General features: G+C 36.6%; 1 protein-coding gene across 3 annotated transcripts in view; it reads right to left on the bottom strand.

Moving 5' to 3' along the window:
- The window catches only part of LRP1B (LDL receptor related protein 1B), a 1,933,102-nt gene extending 1,916,265 nt beyond the window's left edge, over window positions 1-16,837 (bottom strand). Inside the window, exon 1 of one of the 3 annotated variants that reach the window (XM_050752792.1) lies at window positions 16,129-16,837. In XM_050752792.1, the coding sequence (XP_050608749.1) occupies window positions 16,129-16,318 (190 nt within the window). In that variant the 5' untranslated portion in view covers window positions 16,319-16,837. The remainder of the gene's footprint in view (window positions 1-16,128) is intronic. The other 2 variants (XM_050752793.1, XM_050752794.1) reach the window with 2 other exon arrangements.
- Window positions 16,838-17,216: the final 379 nt, after the last annotated feature.

Below are 17,216 nucleotides of genomic sequence, written 5' to 3'. Positions count from 1 at the left end.
TTATCTGGGATTTTACTAGTTTGTTCATTGGCAATTCTGGACCATTGACAGGCACCATCCTTTTCAGTGATAATTACTAGAGCCTCTTATTGTGCTAACTAAACCAGAAATGCTAACTAAGCAGGCCAGATGCTCACACTCCTATACGTCCTCCAGCTGTGATCACTGGAAACATCACTAACTGACAACAATGCCCTTTACCAATTAATCCAGACTCAGGTAGGATCTCTCTATATACAGCAGTATGAACAGCCACCGCCAATTGGTCACAACTGGTCCGAAACATCAAACCCATTCGCTATCTCTAGCATCTACTTCTCTATGCACTCCCCTCTGCAAGGCAAGATATAGAATCCTTACAGGCCCTTTGTCTTACCTGCCAGTTCTGATCAAATCCTGTGCTATTGTCTCCTTTATGACTTGCTTATGCTTCTTTTTAAGTCAACATACCTAACAGATTTCTTGACAAAGGATCAATATGCAGTAGTCTGTTTTATAAAACTTATCTGTATTTCTCCTTAGAAACTTTGAAAACAGTGGATTTCAAATGCCTTAAGAAGCATCACCTTCTGTAATCACAACAATTCAGAATTCTAGTCAGCATATAATCAATTATTGCAGTGAAGATTAAAATTAAAGTATTGAGCAGTTCTATTCCAGCAACCCCACTGCAGAATATATACCTAAAATAAAAGAAATCAGCATATCAAAGAGACATCTGTGCCACTATTTTTATTGAAGCATTATTCATAATAGCCAAGATACAAAATCGAACTAAGTGTCTACCGAGATGAATGGATAAACAAAATGTGGTACATATACACAATGAAATATTATTCAGTCGTGAAAAAGAATACGATTCTGTCATTTACAGCAACATAGATGGAGCTGGAGGGCATCATACAAAGGGAAATAAGCCAGGCCCAAAAAGGCAAGTATCCCATGTTATTACTGATATGTGGGAGTTCATGAAGGTAAAGAGTAGAGCAATAGATACTGGAGCCTGGGAAAGGTGTGCTAGGGTGGGAAATGAAGAGCAGCTGGTTAATGATTACAATATACATTTAGATAGATAGAATAAGATCTGGTGTTGGATAGCACAATAGGGTGAGTATAGTTCATAATTTATTGTACCTTTCAAAATGAAAGATTTGGAATGTTGACAACAAAAAGAAATAATAAATGTTTGAGGTAGTAAAAATCCCAGAAAGGCCTGTAACCCTGGGCCCACCTTCACACAAGGCCAGAATCTGCTCCCAATGATCGAAAAAACCCAGTTTCAATCATTACGCATTGTATATTTATGTCAAAATATGACATGTGTCCATAAATATGTACAACTACTATGAATCCATAAAAATTAAAAATAGAAATACATAAGGTTATGAGCAAAATGATTTCTTTTAGAACAGTAAAACATAGTAACAGAGGAATTGTTCTTGCAATTGGTTATCACCTTAAGATAACCTTATGATACCTAAGAGAGTACATTCAGTTAGAAGTCTGTGAAATTTCAACATCCTATGAAATGCTTTAGAGAAGTGATTGATTCCAGGCTGCAAACAGAGAAAATAAATACAAGATGAGCTTGGAGCATCCAGCAGTATTCGAAACTAAAGGGTGGAGGAGGCAAACTGAAAGAGCTCCCAATGGCCAAAGGTGGAACAATTGAGTGAGAAAATAAACGGTGACAGTACTAGATTATATCACAAAAAATAAATTATCTGTGGGTCTATACTAAGATAGATAAATAAATAAATAAATACATAAATAGGGAAGTGATAGCTCCTCCTTAGAGAAGCATTCCAATTAATAAGTGTATAGTAGAAAGAATGCATCTGGGCACAGTAGCTCACTCCTGTAATCCCAGAACTTTGGGAGGCCAAGGTGGGTGAATTATTTGAGATCAGGAGTGCGAGATCTGCTGGCCAACATGGTGAAACCTTGTCTCTATTAAAAATATACATTCATTGCATCCTTTATTGGATATTGGCATAGCACATCATTAGTGGAAAAAAACTGGTAAAATATGAATAAAATCTATACCCTTGTTAATAATGTTGTCTTGCCAATGCTACATTTTTGTTTTCATATTGTATTATAGTTATGTATTATGTTAGTACCTGGGGAATTGGTTGAAGGGTGTATGGAAATGTTCTGTATTAGACTTACAAATTTTCTATAATTCTAAAATTACATCAAAATATAAAGCAAAAAAGTACTTTGTCAAATAATGAGTTTGGATAAACTAATTCTTATGTGAAACACATGTATGAAGTCTGAAGTCAGTGTGTGCTAATAGAGGACACGGTTGGCCTTTGTTTAGTCACAGCTTCCCAAAGAATGGAAAGATAAAACGTAAACCTAAGTGTGATCTCATTTGTATCTCAGTATGAGAATTTGTCTACTTAACAGAATCATATCTCTGCCGCCTTCCTTTTGCTGTATTTTTTTTCTGATCCCTTTTGGTCTTCTCTTTATTTCCTTCCACATTTCACTAACAATGTGTGTGTGACATGGTAATGTTGTTTCAACCACGTGCTGTTACTTCCCACATGGAATATTTTCCCCCAGGCCCCTGCAGTGCTAAGGCTGAAATCTCCATTTAGCATTTCTTCATTAGTATTAAGGGAGTTTTGTTTCTTAGGGCACTTTCAGAAACACGATCCTACGTTAAGTCACAATTGGGTCTAATATCATTAACCCTCTGCTGGGTCATTAATGATTTTCTCTGCGTCCACTTTCTCTCCCCCGATTCTGCTTTACGTTTAGGAAGGGGGAGGAAGATGTGAAGGCAGAAATGCAGGAGTCATCCTCGTACTCTTCTTTCCGAACCCACATCCTGCCATAATAGCCCAGTCGAAATATCTAGCCATTATGCTCGACTCTCTAGGGCCATCTTTTGCCTGCAGTGTACCAAGTAAAATATGTTTTCATTGTGACCCAGTCCAGTCTTCTATTGATAGCGGCAACTCAGGGGTTGCATAGTAAACCACAGGCTGTTAGCCTCAATGTTGAATCCAGCAACTTGCTTTATTGGCTCCCACAATGGATTTTTATTTGAGTGTGTGTGCGTGTGTGTGTGTGTGAGAGAGAGAGAGAGAGAGAGACAGAAAGAGAGAGAAAGAGAGAGAGTGTGTGTGCCTGTGTGTATGTTTTCTGATTTATCTTGATAGGCAACATTTAAAACTTAGGACATTTTGCATAAAAATTCAGATTCCCAGCCAGTCTTAAAGGCCTGTAACCCTGGGCCCACATTCACACAAGGCCAGAATCTGCTCAAGCTGAATATCAGCTGCCCTTTTGGACAGCATGGATGTTCTCCAATTTACAAGTCACCCACATCATCTTCTGACCAGCCTGGCTGTTATACGCTTTTGTGTTTGCAAAACTTGCCCTATATCTTGACTTTTAATTCATAAAGGTCAGTCAAATATGTCTGAGTGCCATTACTTGACATGATGAGCAAAGAAATTTAAGCAGCCTTTTCCTCTGAGTCTAGGAATCTCAGAAGCCACAGTCAACCCTATTTCTCTCTGTGAAACCATAGAAGAAAAGCTGCCAATCATTTTCTTTTGCCTGCAGAAGGGAAGGAAAAGGGCAGGATTGCTACTTCGGGTTGCTTTATATGATTTTTTTTTTTTTTTTTTTTTTTTGCTTTTTAAGGAAATGTTATTATTCTTACTACAAATTGCACTCCACTCTCACTTACACTGTGACTCTCGGGCTTGGGTTTACAATGTTGTGATGGAGCCATTACTGCTGTATTTTGCATGGAAGAGTTTTACTAATTCTCTTTGGCATTCATCTCTAACTCTTGGTAAATTCAAGTAGCTTCAGCCTCTGAAAGTTTATTTTTTACTTAAGTGATTTTCATGCTATTGCTGTATTTTTCAGGTGTCTCCCAGGCTTAACAGATCTCTGAATATGCTTTGGTTATTTCCCTTGGCTCTTTACAGCAGGTTTATGATCTGTTCCAAGGGGTCAACATTTCCTGCCCAAATGACTTTAACTGTGAGTGTGCAGTCAGTAATTATTTTTTATTTTTTTGCTTTACCTAATATATAAATAACTCCCTTATACTCATTTTGAACCTGTTCCCACAGTACTTTCCTTATGAAAGAAAAAAGCCCTTCAGCAGACTGTGGTGTGATATGAGCAGAGTCCTAGTCAGGGGGTATAAATCATATCTCGTATTCATACATATACAAGCAACCCTTCCCCTTCCTGCTGTTTTTATTTACTTAAATTAATTTATTTCCAAACTTTTGGCACGCCTCTGCTAAAGTACACAGCAAACAAATTTACAGTGAGTCCCAAATTAAATATTAATGCAAACTCTCCAGCTTCAAATTTCATTTGGTTCAGTCACTGTAAAATTAAATAAAATGTTGGTATGTGTTTCATATTTAACTTATTTCAAGGTATAATGTTGATTTGAACATTGAAATTTTGGAGCCAAATTATCAAAGAGGGTTTGACAACATGAATGAAAAATAAACTTAAAGTGACGAACAAATTAGATTTCTACACATGCATCTAGCAAATGTCTACTAAATCTGCATGTAAGCTCTTTACACAACAAATAAATTGGTTGAGATCTTTTGCTTCAATATTTTATTTAGGCATTTCTAAAATTTTAAATGCCTGAGCTTTGAATCTCTTTTCATTTTAACCTAATGTGTGTTTAGTATGTCTTCCCTTAAGTCTAAAAACATACCATGCTTGAAAACTAAGAAAGCAGGTTATTTTCTTGTACATTACTTGTAATGATCATGTAGCATTTCCGAGGTGATTTCTCTGGGTGAAGTAAAGTATTTTCTTCCATAATGCTGCAGGTCCAGCAATATAAAGTAAATAGTGTCTAAAAGGGTTGATTACTCCAAGCTGCCTTTTTGATACTCTGTTTAGATGTTCTTCATAACCTAAAAACAAATTGAGTGAGATATTTTGGGGATTAAGCTGGTACTCAGAAATGCAGATTTGAATATCAAGTTATAAACCTAAACTCTCACTTTTTCTCAAAGTAGAGAATGGGAGAGAAAGCACCAAAAGAGAAAACAGATAATGAAAAAAATCATAGGAACCAAACCCCAAAACAATCTTCAAATACCTTAGGACCCAGGGTAGTTCAGTCAGTTTAACAGTAACAGTATTTCCTTCAAATAATGTATTCCTTTCTCTTTTATTCATATGTTCTCTAGGCTGTGATATTTTTGCTTTCCACCAGTTTTATAAAATTTTCCTCCTTTCTCTTTCTCTGCCTCTCACTCTCTCTTTCTTTTTTAGCTTCAACAAGGACTAAATAGACCCCAAATCGTTTACTCTGTATTCACAAGCAAGCTTTCCTTGACACTCCGAAGTTGTATAATTGCTAGTGTTTTTATTTCTAGTCCTGGTTTTAATAGTCTTGTTATTTCTGCCTCCAAGTCTACAAACCACACTGACACTGGTACATGTTAGCATGTCAGGCAATACAATGTTTATTCAAGGAATGTGTAGATAAATAAGAATAATCCAAGGGCTCTAATTGTCCAACAGGTAATAACTGTGTATCATAAACCCTTACCTGGTAGGTTCTCTTAACCTGATAGATCCTCACCACTCACTTCTTTACTACAGTTTTTGTTTGTTTGTTTGTTTGTTTGTTTGTTGAGACAGAGTCTCACTTAGTTGCTCAGGCTAGAGTGCTGTGGCACAATCTCCGCTACTGCAACCTCTGCTTCCCAGGCTTAAGTGATTCTCCTGCCTCAGCCTCCTGAGTAGCTGGGACTACTGGCACATGCAACTGTGCCTGGCTAATTTTTGTATTTTTTGTAGAGACAGGGTCTCACCACGTTGGCCAGGCTCATCTCAAACTCCTGACCTCAGGTGATCTGCCCACTTCAGCCTCCCAAAGTGCTGAGATTACAGGCGTGAGCCACCACGCCCAGCCTTTACTACAGTTTTCTTGGAATTTCCAGGGAGGGTGATGAGTACAGCCAATAATAACTTTGTTACAATTTCTTCCCTTTTTCCTAATTAAATATTCATCAGCAGGAACTTGAGTGTCAGTATAAACTCTTCTCAATCATGTCAAGAATTCAGGGACAATTGAAAAAGAACTCTTTCTTTAAAACACTGCAAATTTCTTCAATAAACAAACCCAAATGAGTCGTCATAGGCCAATGCCTGCTTCTTTTGCTATTATGCTGGTTTTTATTGATAGAATTAACAGTAAAATTATTGCTTCCATATTTGCCAATGCTTAAAACATTGCTAAGTGTATCATTTTAACTAACTCCCTAAAGAATACTGTGAGTCAGATTCAATTAATTCCATTGTACAGACGTGGCATAGGTAAACACAGGCTGGTAGGAAATATGATATTAATAATTCTGAAATACAAAAGAAAAGATAATAAGAAAGTAACCAATATTGTATGGCCCACATATGACCATCATGTGACTTTTATTGTGAACCATGTTTCATACAAATCAATAAGAGGCTCTGCAAAATGTAATGGACCCATTTAAAATAGCCTGAAATTATTTATTATCTGCTTAGAATATTAACCCTTTCCTCCAAATATTATCTTTTGAGGCTTTGTTTCATGCCTGTCCTCCCTAATACATACAATGGTGCTGCATTCATTCTTACAGAAAATCTTTCTAAATTAAAATGCCAATCTCTGTTCTAGCTTGTCCTCATTGCCCCCACTATTCCCTCATTCAAGCCATCGACATCTTTTCCAGGATGAATTTCGATAATCCCTGAACTGGATTCATCATTTCCCTTCTGGTCCTTCTTTTCAGACCAAGCATTATCTCTTTAAAAAGTAAGTTGCATCATTTTCACCTCTGATTAGACAGCCAGTAGCTGCTCAAAATCAGAACCAAACCCAAATGCCTCACTTTGATCTGCATGACCCTACCTGACCTGATTTGACTTCACCATAAATATGGCTTTCTCTACTTCTCTTCTTTCCTAAACACTCATAGTTTATTTCAGACAAAGTGACCTTCTTTCTTTAAAATACCAAAATTACAACTTCCTCTCAAGGGTGGCATATAAAATTCCTTCTTCTAGACGACTCAGAGTTTGTCCCCTCTTGTCACTTAGTTTTATCAAATATGTCACTTGCTCAAAAAGGCCATCTGTGAATATAACTACGACTCCCAATTGCATTTTCCTCAGTTACATTACATTTTTTTTTTTTTAGTAAGGATGTTATTTATTTATTTGTTTGCTGTTTCTGTCTCCTCTTGCACTAAAGCCCTATCAGCCTAGTTACATTGTCTACCTCATTCACTTGCTTCATTACCACGACCTAAAACAGTGATTACCACCTATTTGCTCATCTTTGTCAAATGAGTGAATAAACACATGAATGATTACCAACCATATGGGTTGCTTCAAGGACCACGTGATTCAGCAGGAAAAAAAAACCTGAATAAAAAACGAAAGTATGCTGAAATGTAAAGAGCTTCTTGGTATTAATAACTTATATTAAAGCAAATAATATAATTCATAAAATAATAGGTATTTGTGTAATGCAATACATTATACAATGCGTTTTCACAGACATTACACTCTGTGCACTCACAGAATGTTAGGGTCATAGCTATGTTTATCTTCTCAGAATGGATCAGAGCAATTTTCTGTAAAACTCTGGTGGTGTTTTCACAGTCACCTAGATGAAAATACATACAAGGGAAAACCCTCATGCCCTTCATTACTTTATGTTCTCCTAGCAATGAGAATAGCAAAGAAAGTCAAAATGTGCTAAGATGTTGGTTCTTTCACTGCCAGGATTAATTTCTAAATATTTGACAAGATCATTAGCAAGTGAAAATAGGAGAAAATGTGCTAGTAGGAGAAGGAACTGTAGAATTGAGTGTAATCCAACAACGGACAAAGGAAAAGGTTTAAGTTCTGAATATCTGATATATTTAGTATATCTAAATTCTACGTTTAGATATATTAAACGTTGATTATGTTGGACAGTCATCAAATTTTCTTGCAAATAAGATTAGTGTGCTATTGTGTTATAGGACATCAATATAGTGCTGCTGAACTGTAGTCTTTGTGTTAGAAATGACATCAATACAAGGGCGCTCAGCAAGAGTGCCTGAATTCTGAGTTAGTAACTCCATCTACAAATCTGATGTAGTTATTATGCTTAATGAAAATCTCAAAAATATGGATGCCCAGTGGGCACAATCTGTAGTGCTTTCACCTGATGAGGCAAGAATCTCACTCCGAAGCTGGTGTCATTATTATGGTACTTTCAGAGCTTAGTCATGAAAAAATGTCTTAAAAGTTAATAGAGTTGAATAAAGTGGAATATTTTAATAAAGTACACTTGCTATTTTAACATTTTTGTCCCGATAAAAATATACCATGAAAAGCTTTGGAAATGCACAAAATGTCTTAGATAATCTATAAACTGAATCATTTTTAAAGCTCTATAATATCTATTTTAGCAAAAGTTTAGGTTCTAATTAGCTCAGCTACTTGATCTGATCAGTAGTGGACAGAGGATTCAATAAATTCTGACTATCAAAGTTCTCTTTCTCGGCATTGTTTTTCTTCATTCCTTTACACATCCTAGTTTCGAAAGAAAACGGATGATTCTAAGCACATTTCTGTTATCGGCATTACACCTAGAGCTTTTCTTTCTCACAAATATCTTAAGATATGCTAGGAACACACAAAGCAACCACAACCAAGTTTCATTTCTCCACAAAACTCATTTTTAGTTTTCTTTTCTCATTTTAAGAAGAAAGGGCTAAGATGACACATTGTCATTAAAGAAAAACTCAGCGGTAGAAAAATTCTTAAGGAATTATATATTCGTATTTCTAAAGTTAAGCTGTCTTGGAAGTCTTGAAGGATGTCAATGCAATGTGGAAAAGTTAGGAAGGGACGTCCTATTGATTGCAAGAATAAAACAAGAGACGATAGGTGGTACCTTGATCTTACCTAAAGAAGAAACATATTCTTTTGACTAAAATGAGGTCATGTTTCAACAATACCTGTCTTTGGTCTGAAGGCTGAGCCGGTCACGACAATGAGGTGTATGCAATTCCGGAAGAGATATCTGACTGTTAATAAGAATGCATTGTGAGATGAAATGTAATGTCGGTATCTTAGCAAGGCAACATGATCTATCTTCTTCAAGAAGTTTTTTTTTTTTTTTTTCTCTCTTAACAAAGTTGGAAGAAATTGTATATGAAAAGGTACTTTCTCAAATTCCATCAAGGATATAGTTATACTATTATTCATGTTTAAATGGAAACTTTTAAATACACAAGTTTATATCTGAGAGACTTTTATATACAAGCTTATATTTGGGAAAAATAAGATTAAACAAATGAATCTATAGTACAAATGTATTAATCAAAATTATTTTTCTTTCTTTTCTAAAGGTAAAGACACCTTTGAAAAGGGTTACATATTTACAACTATTCTGAAATATTTAAGAAAAAATCCCAAATGTTGACGATACATCATTATTAAACAAATATGAGTAGAGTTATTGAACAATAGAAAACATTTTTTTAAATTTTTATTTTAGATTTGGGGGTACATGTGAAGGTTTGTTACATAGGTAAACATGTGTAACAAGGGTTTGTTGATTATATTATCTTATCACCCAGGTGTTAAGCCTAGGGCACAATAGTTATCCTTTCTGCTCCTCTTCCTCCTTCCACCCTCCCCCTCGAGTAGACCCCAATCATGTTGAAACATGATTATTTCCAAAATGAGCATTGCTCTTTTCCACTAATGATACTTACAAATTCAAACTAATAGGGAATAAGATCAACAAATGGGCATACTCATTTATTTATTCTTGCCATTGCATTTTTAAAAATCGTAATTGAGTACCTAATTGCAGACTCAAACTAAGTTAATGTGACTGCATAAGAAAATTACTATAGTCATATTTAAAAGAGCATTTAATCCTGTTGTCCAATTTATGAATGATTTCCACTATATATATCCTTTATTGAGAGAAAGTCTTCGAAACCACATTTTGTAATATATTTAAGTTTTTTTTAATGTTTTACAAAATTGAGAAATACAAATTTAGTTAAAAAGTAAAGGAAAACAGAAAAATAATAAATTTCCACTTTCAATATAGTAAATTCTCTTAGAGTACAAATGAATTCAGAATACTTATTTATTTTCTAATAGTGTTTTAAACTTGTATAATACCCCATTATATAAATATGTAGTTACTAGCAAACATATTTAATTTGCCTAGTATGAGAGACACAACAGCAAAAGCACATATGATTTGCTCTGCAAACTGGAAATATGTTGCATAATTCTTTCAGGGAAATATGTTGTTGTTATTGTTTCTTCATAGAATCTCACTTTAGGCTTTTCCTGCAAGACCAGTCTTACTTTTTTACAGGATGTATGGCTATTATTTCATAGTTTTGATTTCCATTTAGTTACTAGTCAGTTTCATCAATTAGTTTAGTCAGGGGGCTCAGTCAAAATATGTCGGTTTGTATAGAGATAGCCTAAATCAAAAGGATGGAGAGAGAGAGAGTGATGGAAAGAATGAGACTGACTCTACATTTTGATATCACTCAATTTAGAACAGAGCAATACATAATACATATTTTCTAACTTGGCCTTGTACTTATGCCAAGGGAAAAAGGGAGGCCATCTGATCATTTATGAAGAAGAAAATATAGATTTAAAATTGTGAGGGCAGCTTGTAGAAGACAAACTAGTAGAAAATAAATAGCACATACATTTTGAAGGTCTAAGCTTACTTGTTGGGTTGTATGGCAGAATCTCCTGAATGCTTCATTCTCCTTTCTCTAAAATAGAGGGTGCAGATGTACTTGGTGAGATTGACATGTTATTCAAATGAGAGAGCACTGAAGAGCCAGAACAGAGATTCAATACTATTGCAAGTATAATACTTTTCAAAATTGAGTGAGTGAGGTAAAGACACTCATTCTGTACCAGTGGAATTCACATATGCAAATTAGTCCAAAAACCAACTTTTAAAAACTCAAATTATTTTTTAAAGATATTTTCTTTTTTTTGTATTATTTACCGTTTAAATAAGATTTTATCCCAAAAAGCTAATAAGTTTTAAAAATCTCCTTCCAAAATAAAATAACTGGAGAATGTTTCCAAGGACGATAGACTATACGATTTGTGATTGCTATGTTGCAACTTCATTTCTATGTCTCTAGACGATGGTTTGTGATACGGGTTAAATTTGGGAATAGCTATCCATGTGAAAATGTATAGCAATTCCACAGAAGAAAATAAAAAGCATCCCTTGATATTTTTCTGTTTGGTTAACTAATTTTTCCTACCTCTCCCCTCCTCTCCCGAAACCAAAAGAAAAACCTTATTTGACCTTTCTATGCATCAAGATAGCTTTTGGTCATTATTTTTGGATTATATAGGAGAAGTCAAATTTCTTGAAGAAATTTAAGAAAATATTTAAAACTATATAAAGTAGACATAAGTATTTTCTCATAGGAATTTGGCTGAGCATATATTCTGATTAATTCATAATAGAACTCAATCTTTGGCTTTATTTTATTTAGCATTCCACTACTAAAGGTATTGCTTCAAATTATAAGCATTGGGTATACCATAATTATAGGCATTTCAAAAGCAAATAATTTTGACACGTGTTTCTTCCACACAGTCAGATTCTGTTAAAATGAAATACTTGTTATATGGAAATGTATTATAATATTACATATTATGAGTCAAAAATAACTCAAAATTTTCTTCATTTCACTTTTTTTTCCCTAGATAAATAGACATGTTTATCTGAAGTTTTGAAAAGCAAAAGTTACGTTCATAAAAACCATCTCCAATTTTCAGGCCAAAGTGGTATTTTTAATATGTGTTTGTGCCAAGGAAAGCCATTTTAAAGAAGATATACATACAGAGAGAGAGAGAGAGAGAAATGGGGTTGGGGCAATTGTATAAGTGAGTTCCACTTACTACTAACTTAGTTTGACGAATGATATCATGTTAGCACAGGCATGTTTAACTTTTAGGATTAATTCTACTTTCTTTGAATTCATCTATCTAGAATGAAGACAAGTGTTTCCTTTGTACAAGAATTGTTTTGACAGACAGCCACGGAAGATAGAGAAATCTATCAGTATGTTTGATTGGTACTTTTTACTACACAGAATTCCTATAATCAGGAAAATGCTGAAGGAAAGGGAAGGAGAGTTGCACATTTCATATTAAGATACAAAAATTAATGGCAGAAACATGAAAAACTGGATCATATTAATATATAGCAATGGGGGAAGATATAAAGTTCCCTCAATATTATAATCCTTGTAGAAGACCAAGTCCTGAAGTTCAGGTGACTTTGAATGGAGCTTATTCTTATGGTATCCCCTAGGCTGAGAAAAGAAATTGACAAGGTAACTGGCAAGAAACAAATGTCCTGGATCCAATAGATTTGCAAACTAAATACCTCTGCATGCCTCCACCTTGAATGACAAGTAGCATTTAGAAAGTGTCATCTAAGTCCTAAGAATACATTAACCATATCACTCATTTACCACCCTTTCTAAGAAAATTTCCTTTACTTTCACTTACATTTTTAAAAAATCACTTCCATATTTGTAATTCTAGCACAGTTAACATTTAATTTTTCTGCAATATTCTCATGTCTCTCTCCATTCTTAGAGGTCTAATTATAATCAGACTCACACTGGTGGCAATTAAATTATTTTTTACTGTAAATATTTTCATATAATACTTATAATAACATGAGAAAAAACATTTTAAGAAATTATTTTATCTAAAGATACTTTAATCTCCTCAAGAAATACTGATTCAGATTCTGATGTATGGCAGAATCCATCCATCCATCCATCCATCCATCCATCCATCCATCCATCCATCCATCCTTTTTCTAAATTTATCTTCAGCTTTCTCTTAACTCCTTTTTCCTCCCGAATTCTGTTTTCTGCAATTCACATTTTTTCTTATTGTTTTAGCGCATTTATTTTTTTCTTTACGTTTTCCATTGTCTCTTTTCTCTCTTACTCAGTTTAAATTTGAGCTTGAGAAGAGAGAGAGAAAGAGAACAAATTCAAAGATTAGCAACCTCTTCAAAACAAAACTTTAATGTTATTTGTGGCATATAAAGAGACATAAATCACAGTTCATTCTTCTTTGAGAGGAGATTAAAATTTTGATACACATTTAATTGCCATTATTAGATGGTTTTCTACATAGATACATTAAAATGACTATAACAGCATGAACTTTAATTATTTGGAAATATGTCTGCACATTGTATCATACTTGAGAATTTAACAGAGACTAGCATTAGGCCTCTCAATCCCTTTTCTTTTCAGAAAATTTGACACTTTAAGATATACTTTCTTTCAAGTTTTAATCCTTATCAGGCAATACTTTGATATGATATGACATTGTTATATGACAAATTAGTTGATTCTAAGTGAATCTGATTTATCTTCCAATTTTGGCTGTTAAGAGTTACAAAGATGTTTCCTTTTTAAGATGTGACAGAATGTAATAAAAACTTACATGTACGTTAGTTTAACGCCGTATGAAATCAATATAAACTAAGAAAATAAACAATAAGGAATTAAAAGACAAGTGCATGTATATGGTTTGAACATAAACATACGAGTTGGTTTCAAGTCTTTTTCTATTTAATACAATGTTTGAACTCATGAAGGTATAAAGGGAACAACACGGCTAGAAGATAACACAAACATTTCTGATATAGTTCATACAGTTTGAGAAGCTACCTATTACCCAATAAGTACATGCAGAACCTAAAAGCGAATTCTCATTTTTTGTCAAGCAGTTAGCTCTTGCACTACAAAATGTGCCTGTGTAATTCACATGCCTGTTCTATTATTCAAGGACGATTGACATAAGCCTGGGCAGAAAGTTACATCTCATTAACCTCTTTCTTGAGTTTATATTCCCATATCTTCTGTTTCAGCATATTAGTGAGGGAAGCTTGTCATAATGCAGTAACACTTTCTTTCCTAACTTTCTTAACAAGATTTCTCTCTTTTTTAAAATTCCTTTTTCCAAATGGGGCCCATCCTTTTCACTTTTGATAACTGTGAGAATTTTAGCTCTTTTCTAACAGTTTTGAAAGTGTGTTAAATATATAATCATGGTAAAGTGCTGGTCTACAATTATTTTTACTTGTGCTATCTGATATAGTACTTCATGTCGACGTGGTGATACAACATGACACTATTTCATTTTTTTTAGGAAAAAACCAGCAATCATTTACCATGTGCTCTGCTTTTATCTTAGATGTTCCTCTCCCTCATGCAACTAAATTGGCACCCACATATAATCCTCTTAGTTATTTAATATTCTATCTCAGAAGAAAGTTGGGGAGTCTGTATTTTTTATGTTATATATGAAATTCTCTTCAGATATTTATTCCAATCATGGTAGCAATAGTTCTGTTCCCAAAAACATATACAGAAGCATTGAGAACTCAGCTCTAGATGAAGTCAAATTTCTGGAGATTGGAGATTCAACCAGGAAGAGCCCAATAACAGTAGTCTGCCAGTACCATTATATTTTGCTAGCACATTAGGCTGAAAAGCTCCACTCTGTTCATCTGCTCTGGTCCAACTTCAAACATTTTTCCTAAGAAAGGTTGAGAGCTGATTGTTCCAGATCAAAGACATCATCATTTCAAGGAGAGCTATGTGCTACCATTTCATCAGTATAGTTTCCAACTATTCCACACCAACTTCAAGGCAAGTTGAGCAAGTTCAGAAGTTATGGTTAGGTGGCAGTGATATGTTTAAAAGATTATCACCAGTAAATGTCAGATTTCCTAAAGGCACTCAGATTAGTCCCACCACTGGTAGAGGAAATGACACGTGTGGGTATGTTATAAAGACTAGAATCTGGTTGCCAACAGCAGGTTGAATAGAAACACTACAGTTCATTTCCCTCTTCTTTCCTATAATGAAGCAATATTTTTTGTCAATTCATAATCTGTTTCATATAAATGCAATCACTAAATCTCCCAGTGCCTATTTGTTTGGCATTGGGATCTGGGTTTCTTTCTCTCTCTCTCTCTCTCTCTCTCTCTCTCTCTCTCTTAAACCAAATAGCTGAACTATACCAGTCAATATAAGCTCATTTTCTGATTTAAAAAAAGGATCTATGATACTTCTGATTTTACTTTAACCAGTTAACCATTCCAAGGCCAGGACCAGTGCCCCAAATATTCATCTAGTATTTTCCTCCCTTTTTCACTAGTGCATCTGGTGTCAAAGATTATTAAACTCGCACAGGGATTCTTGATTTTCCAGATGAAAAGTTTATAGAATCCCGGCTTATTCTAATTCCTACCTCCTCTTTCCTCTGCTCCCCATATTCATTCCCTTCTAAACTTCTATCATTCACCAGCTACTTGGAGAAAAAGGAAAAGAAAAGCGCCAGGCTGGAGCGAGGCACTCCAGTGGTGGGTTAGCCCCTCAGGGCACCTGGGCTGTATCACAGACCCTCAGAATCGAAAAGTCAAGTTCAAGCAGGTGCGTGCGCCCGGAAGCGCCCTAAAAGCCTCTTCACTGATGACAGGACTCTGTTCCCAGTCTGCCCCCAGGAAGAGGCTATAGAAAGGAAAGGCACTTGAATCGGCGCTTTCGCTGCTCCACAGACCCCTAATGCAGCAGATAAGGAAGTTAACCTGGGAGCTAAGTTGAGGGCGGACACGCTTAACGCGGAGAACCTGGAGCTCTCAAAAGCTCGCAGTTGAGCGCCATCGCGGAGGGAAGTCTCTCTCGGAAATGCGAATTCTCATCCAAACATCTGCAGCGCTTAGGATGCGCGGGCAGAAGCGCACAGTCAAGTCCAAACACTCCCGGAGGGGACAAAATCGAGACCGGGAAGCGGCCAAAGGCAAAAGCTGTGGGGGTGCGAAGGACTCTGGCACTTGGTTCAGAAACCCCTCACCGCACCTCTCACCCCCCACAGGGCCAGCACACTGTGGCCACCCGGTCCCGGGGAGCGGGGCTGCAAGGACTTAAGTTTCACACTCACTTATCTGCAAGCATCGCCCAGCAGGAAAGCCAAGGAAGCCAGGGGAGGGGAGGGGGAAGATGTTCTCCTTACCTCGGTCGGCTCTCACGGTCAGCACCCTGGCGATCGGCAATAATCCCGAGAGAGTGAGTAAGGCGAGGAGAAACTCGGACATTGTGGTCGCCCGGTAAGGAAGTCTGCGCTGGAGACTGCTCGGTGGCACCTTCGGCCCGGAGGCGGCGGCGGCGGCGGCGGCTTGGAGCCCGGAATCGAGCGGCGTCATTTACAAATGTCACTGGAAATTCTTCAGCTCAATGAGTCCAACCAGTCCGCCTTCTCCTGCCTGGAGCAGGATGTGGAAGGTGGAGGGATGCGCGCGTGCGGGAGAGAGGAGCGAGAGCGTGTGTGAGCGCGAGCGAGCCGCCCGTGTGTCTTGACTTTTCAATGCAGGGTACGTCTGATCTTACATCACGCAAGAGGGGCAGTGAGAGATGCCAGCGGATGGGAATTCACTGATTAATCACCGAATCCACCACACACCCCGTCGTCGTCCACATAAATCACATCTATTACTTAGTAAGAGGCATTTAACACAACAGAAAATACCACCGCGAACGCAGAGCGCCACAAATCACAATTATTTTAATCCCCTTGAAGGGAAAGTAACTAGAAGCTGGTTCTGTAGGGATTTGGGTTTTTGGAGAAGGGAGAGACTTCTGCATCGGGCTGAGCCAGCCAGGCGCCTACAATGCTCCGCAGTTCACAGCCGGCTGGGAACCCTCAGCCAAGCTTCTGCAGGCAAAGCGGGCTGACCCCTTCGTTCCTCGGAAGCTTGCTTCCCGGGAAGGAAGGATAAGCCAAGGAACAGAGCTTCTCTTAGGGAAATGGTTTCCTCGGGTCTACACAGAATCCCAGTGCTTCCTGAATTGCACCTTTAACTTTTATGCTGAGCAGCACCTGGGGACAAAGAGGCAAAATTTAGTGACTCAGCAGAAACAAAAAGCAAAACAACCCCAAAAGTCATTAACCATTGCGTAAAAAGGGAAGGTTAATGGAAAAGGCTATTGAGGACCCCAGGCAGGGAACAATAAAGCAAGGAATTGGTAGCGTTTTTCTCTGGGGTTCTGTCTTTAAAAAGGTACTTCGAGCCATTTTAAACAGGCTTTGAGGGTTTTGTTGTG

The sequence above is a fragment of the Macaca thibetana genome, chromosome 12 (assembly GCF_024542745.1).
Source record: "Macaca thibetana thibetana isolate TM-01 chromosome 12, ASM2454274v1, whole genome shotgun sequence".
NCBI lineage: Eukaryota > Metazoa > Chordata > Mammalia > Primates > Cercopithecidae > Macaca > Macaca thibetana.
This window is presented reverse-complemented; position numbering and strand designations above follow the sequence as displayed.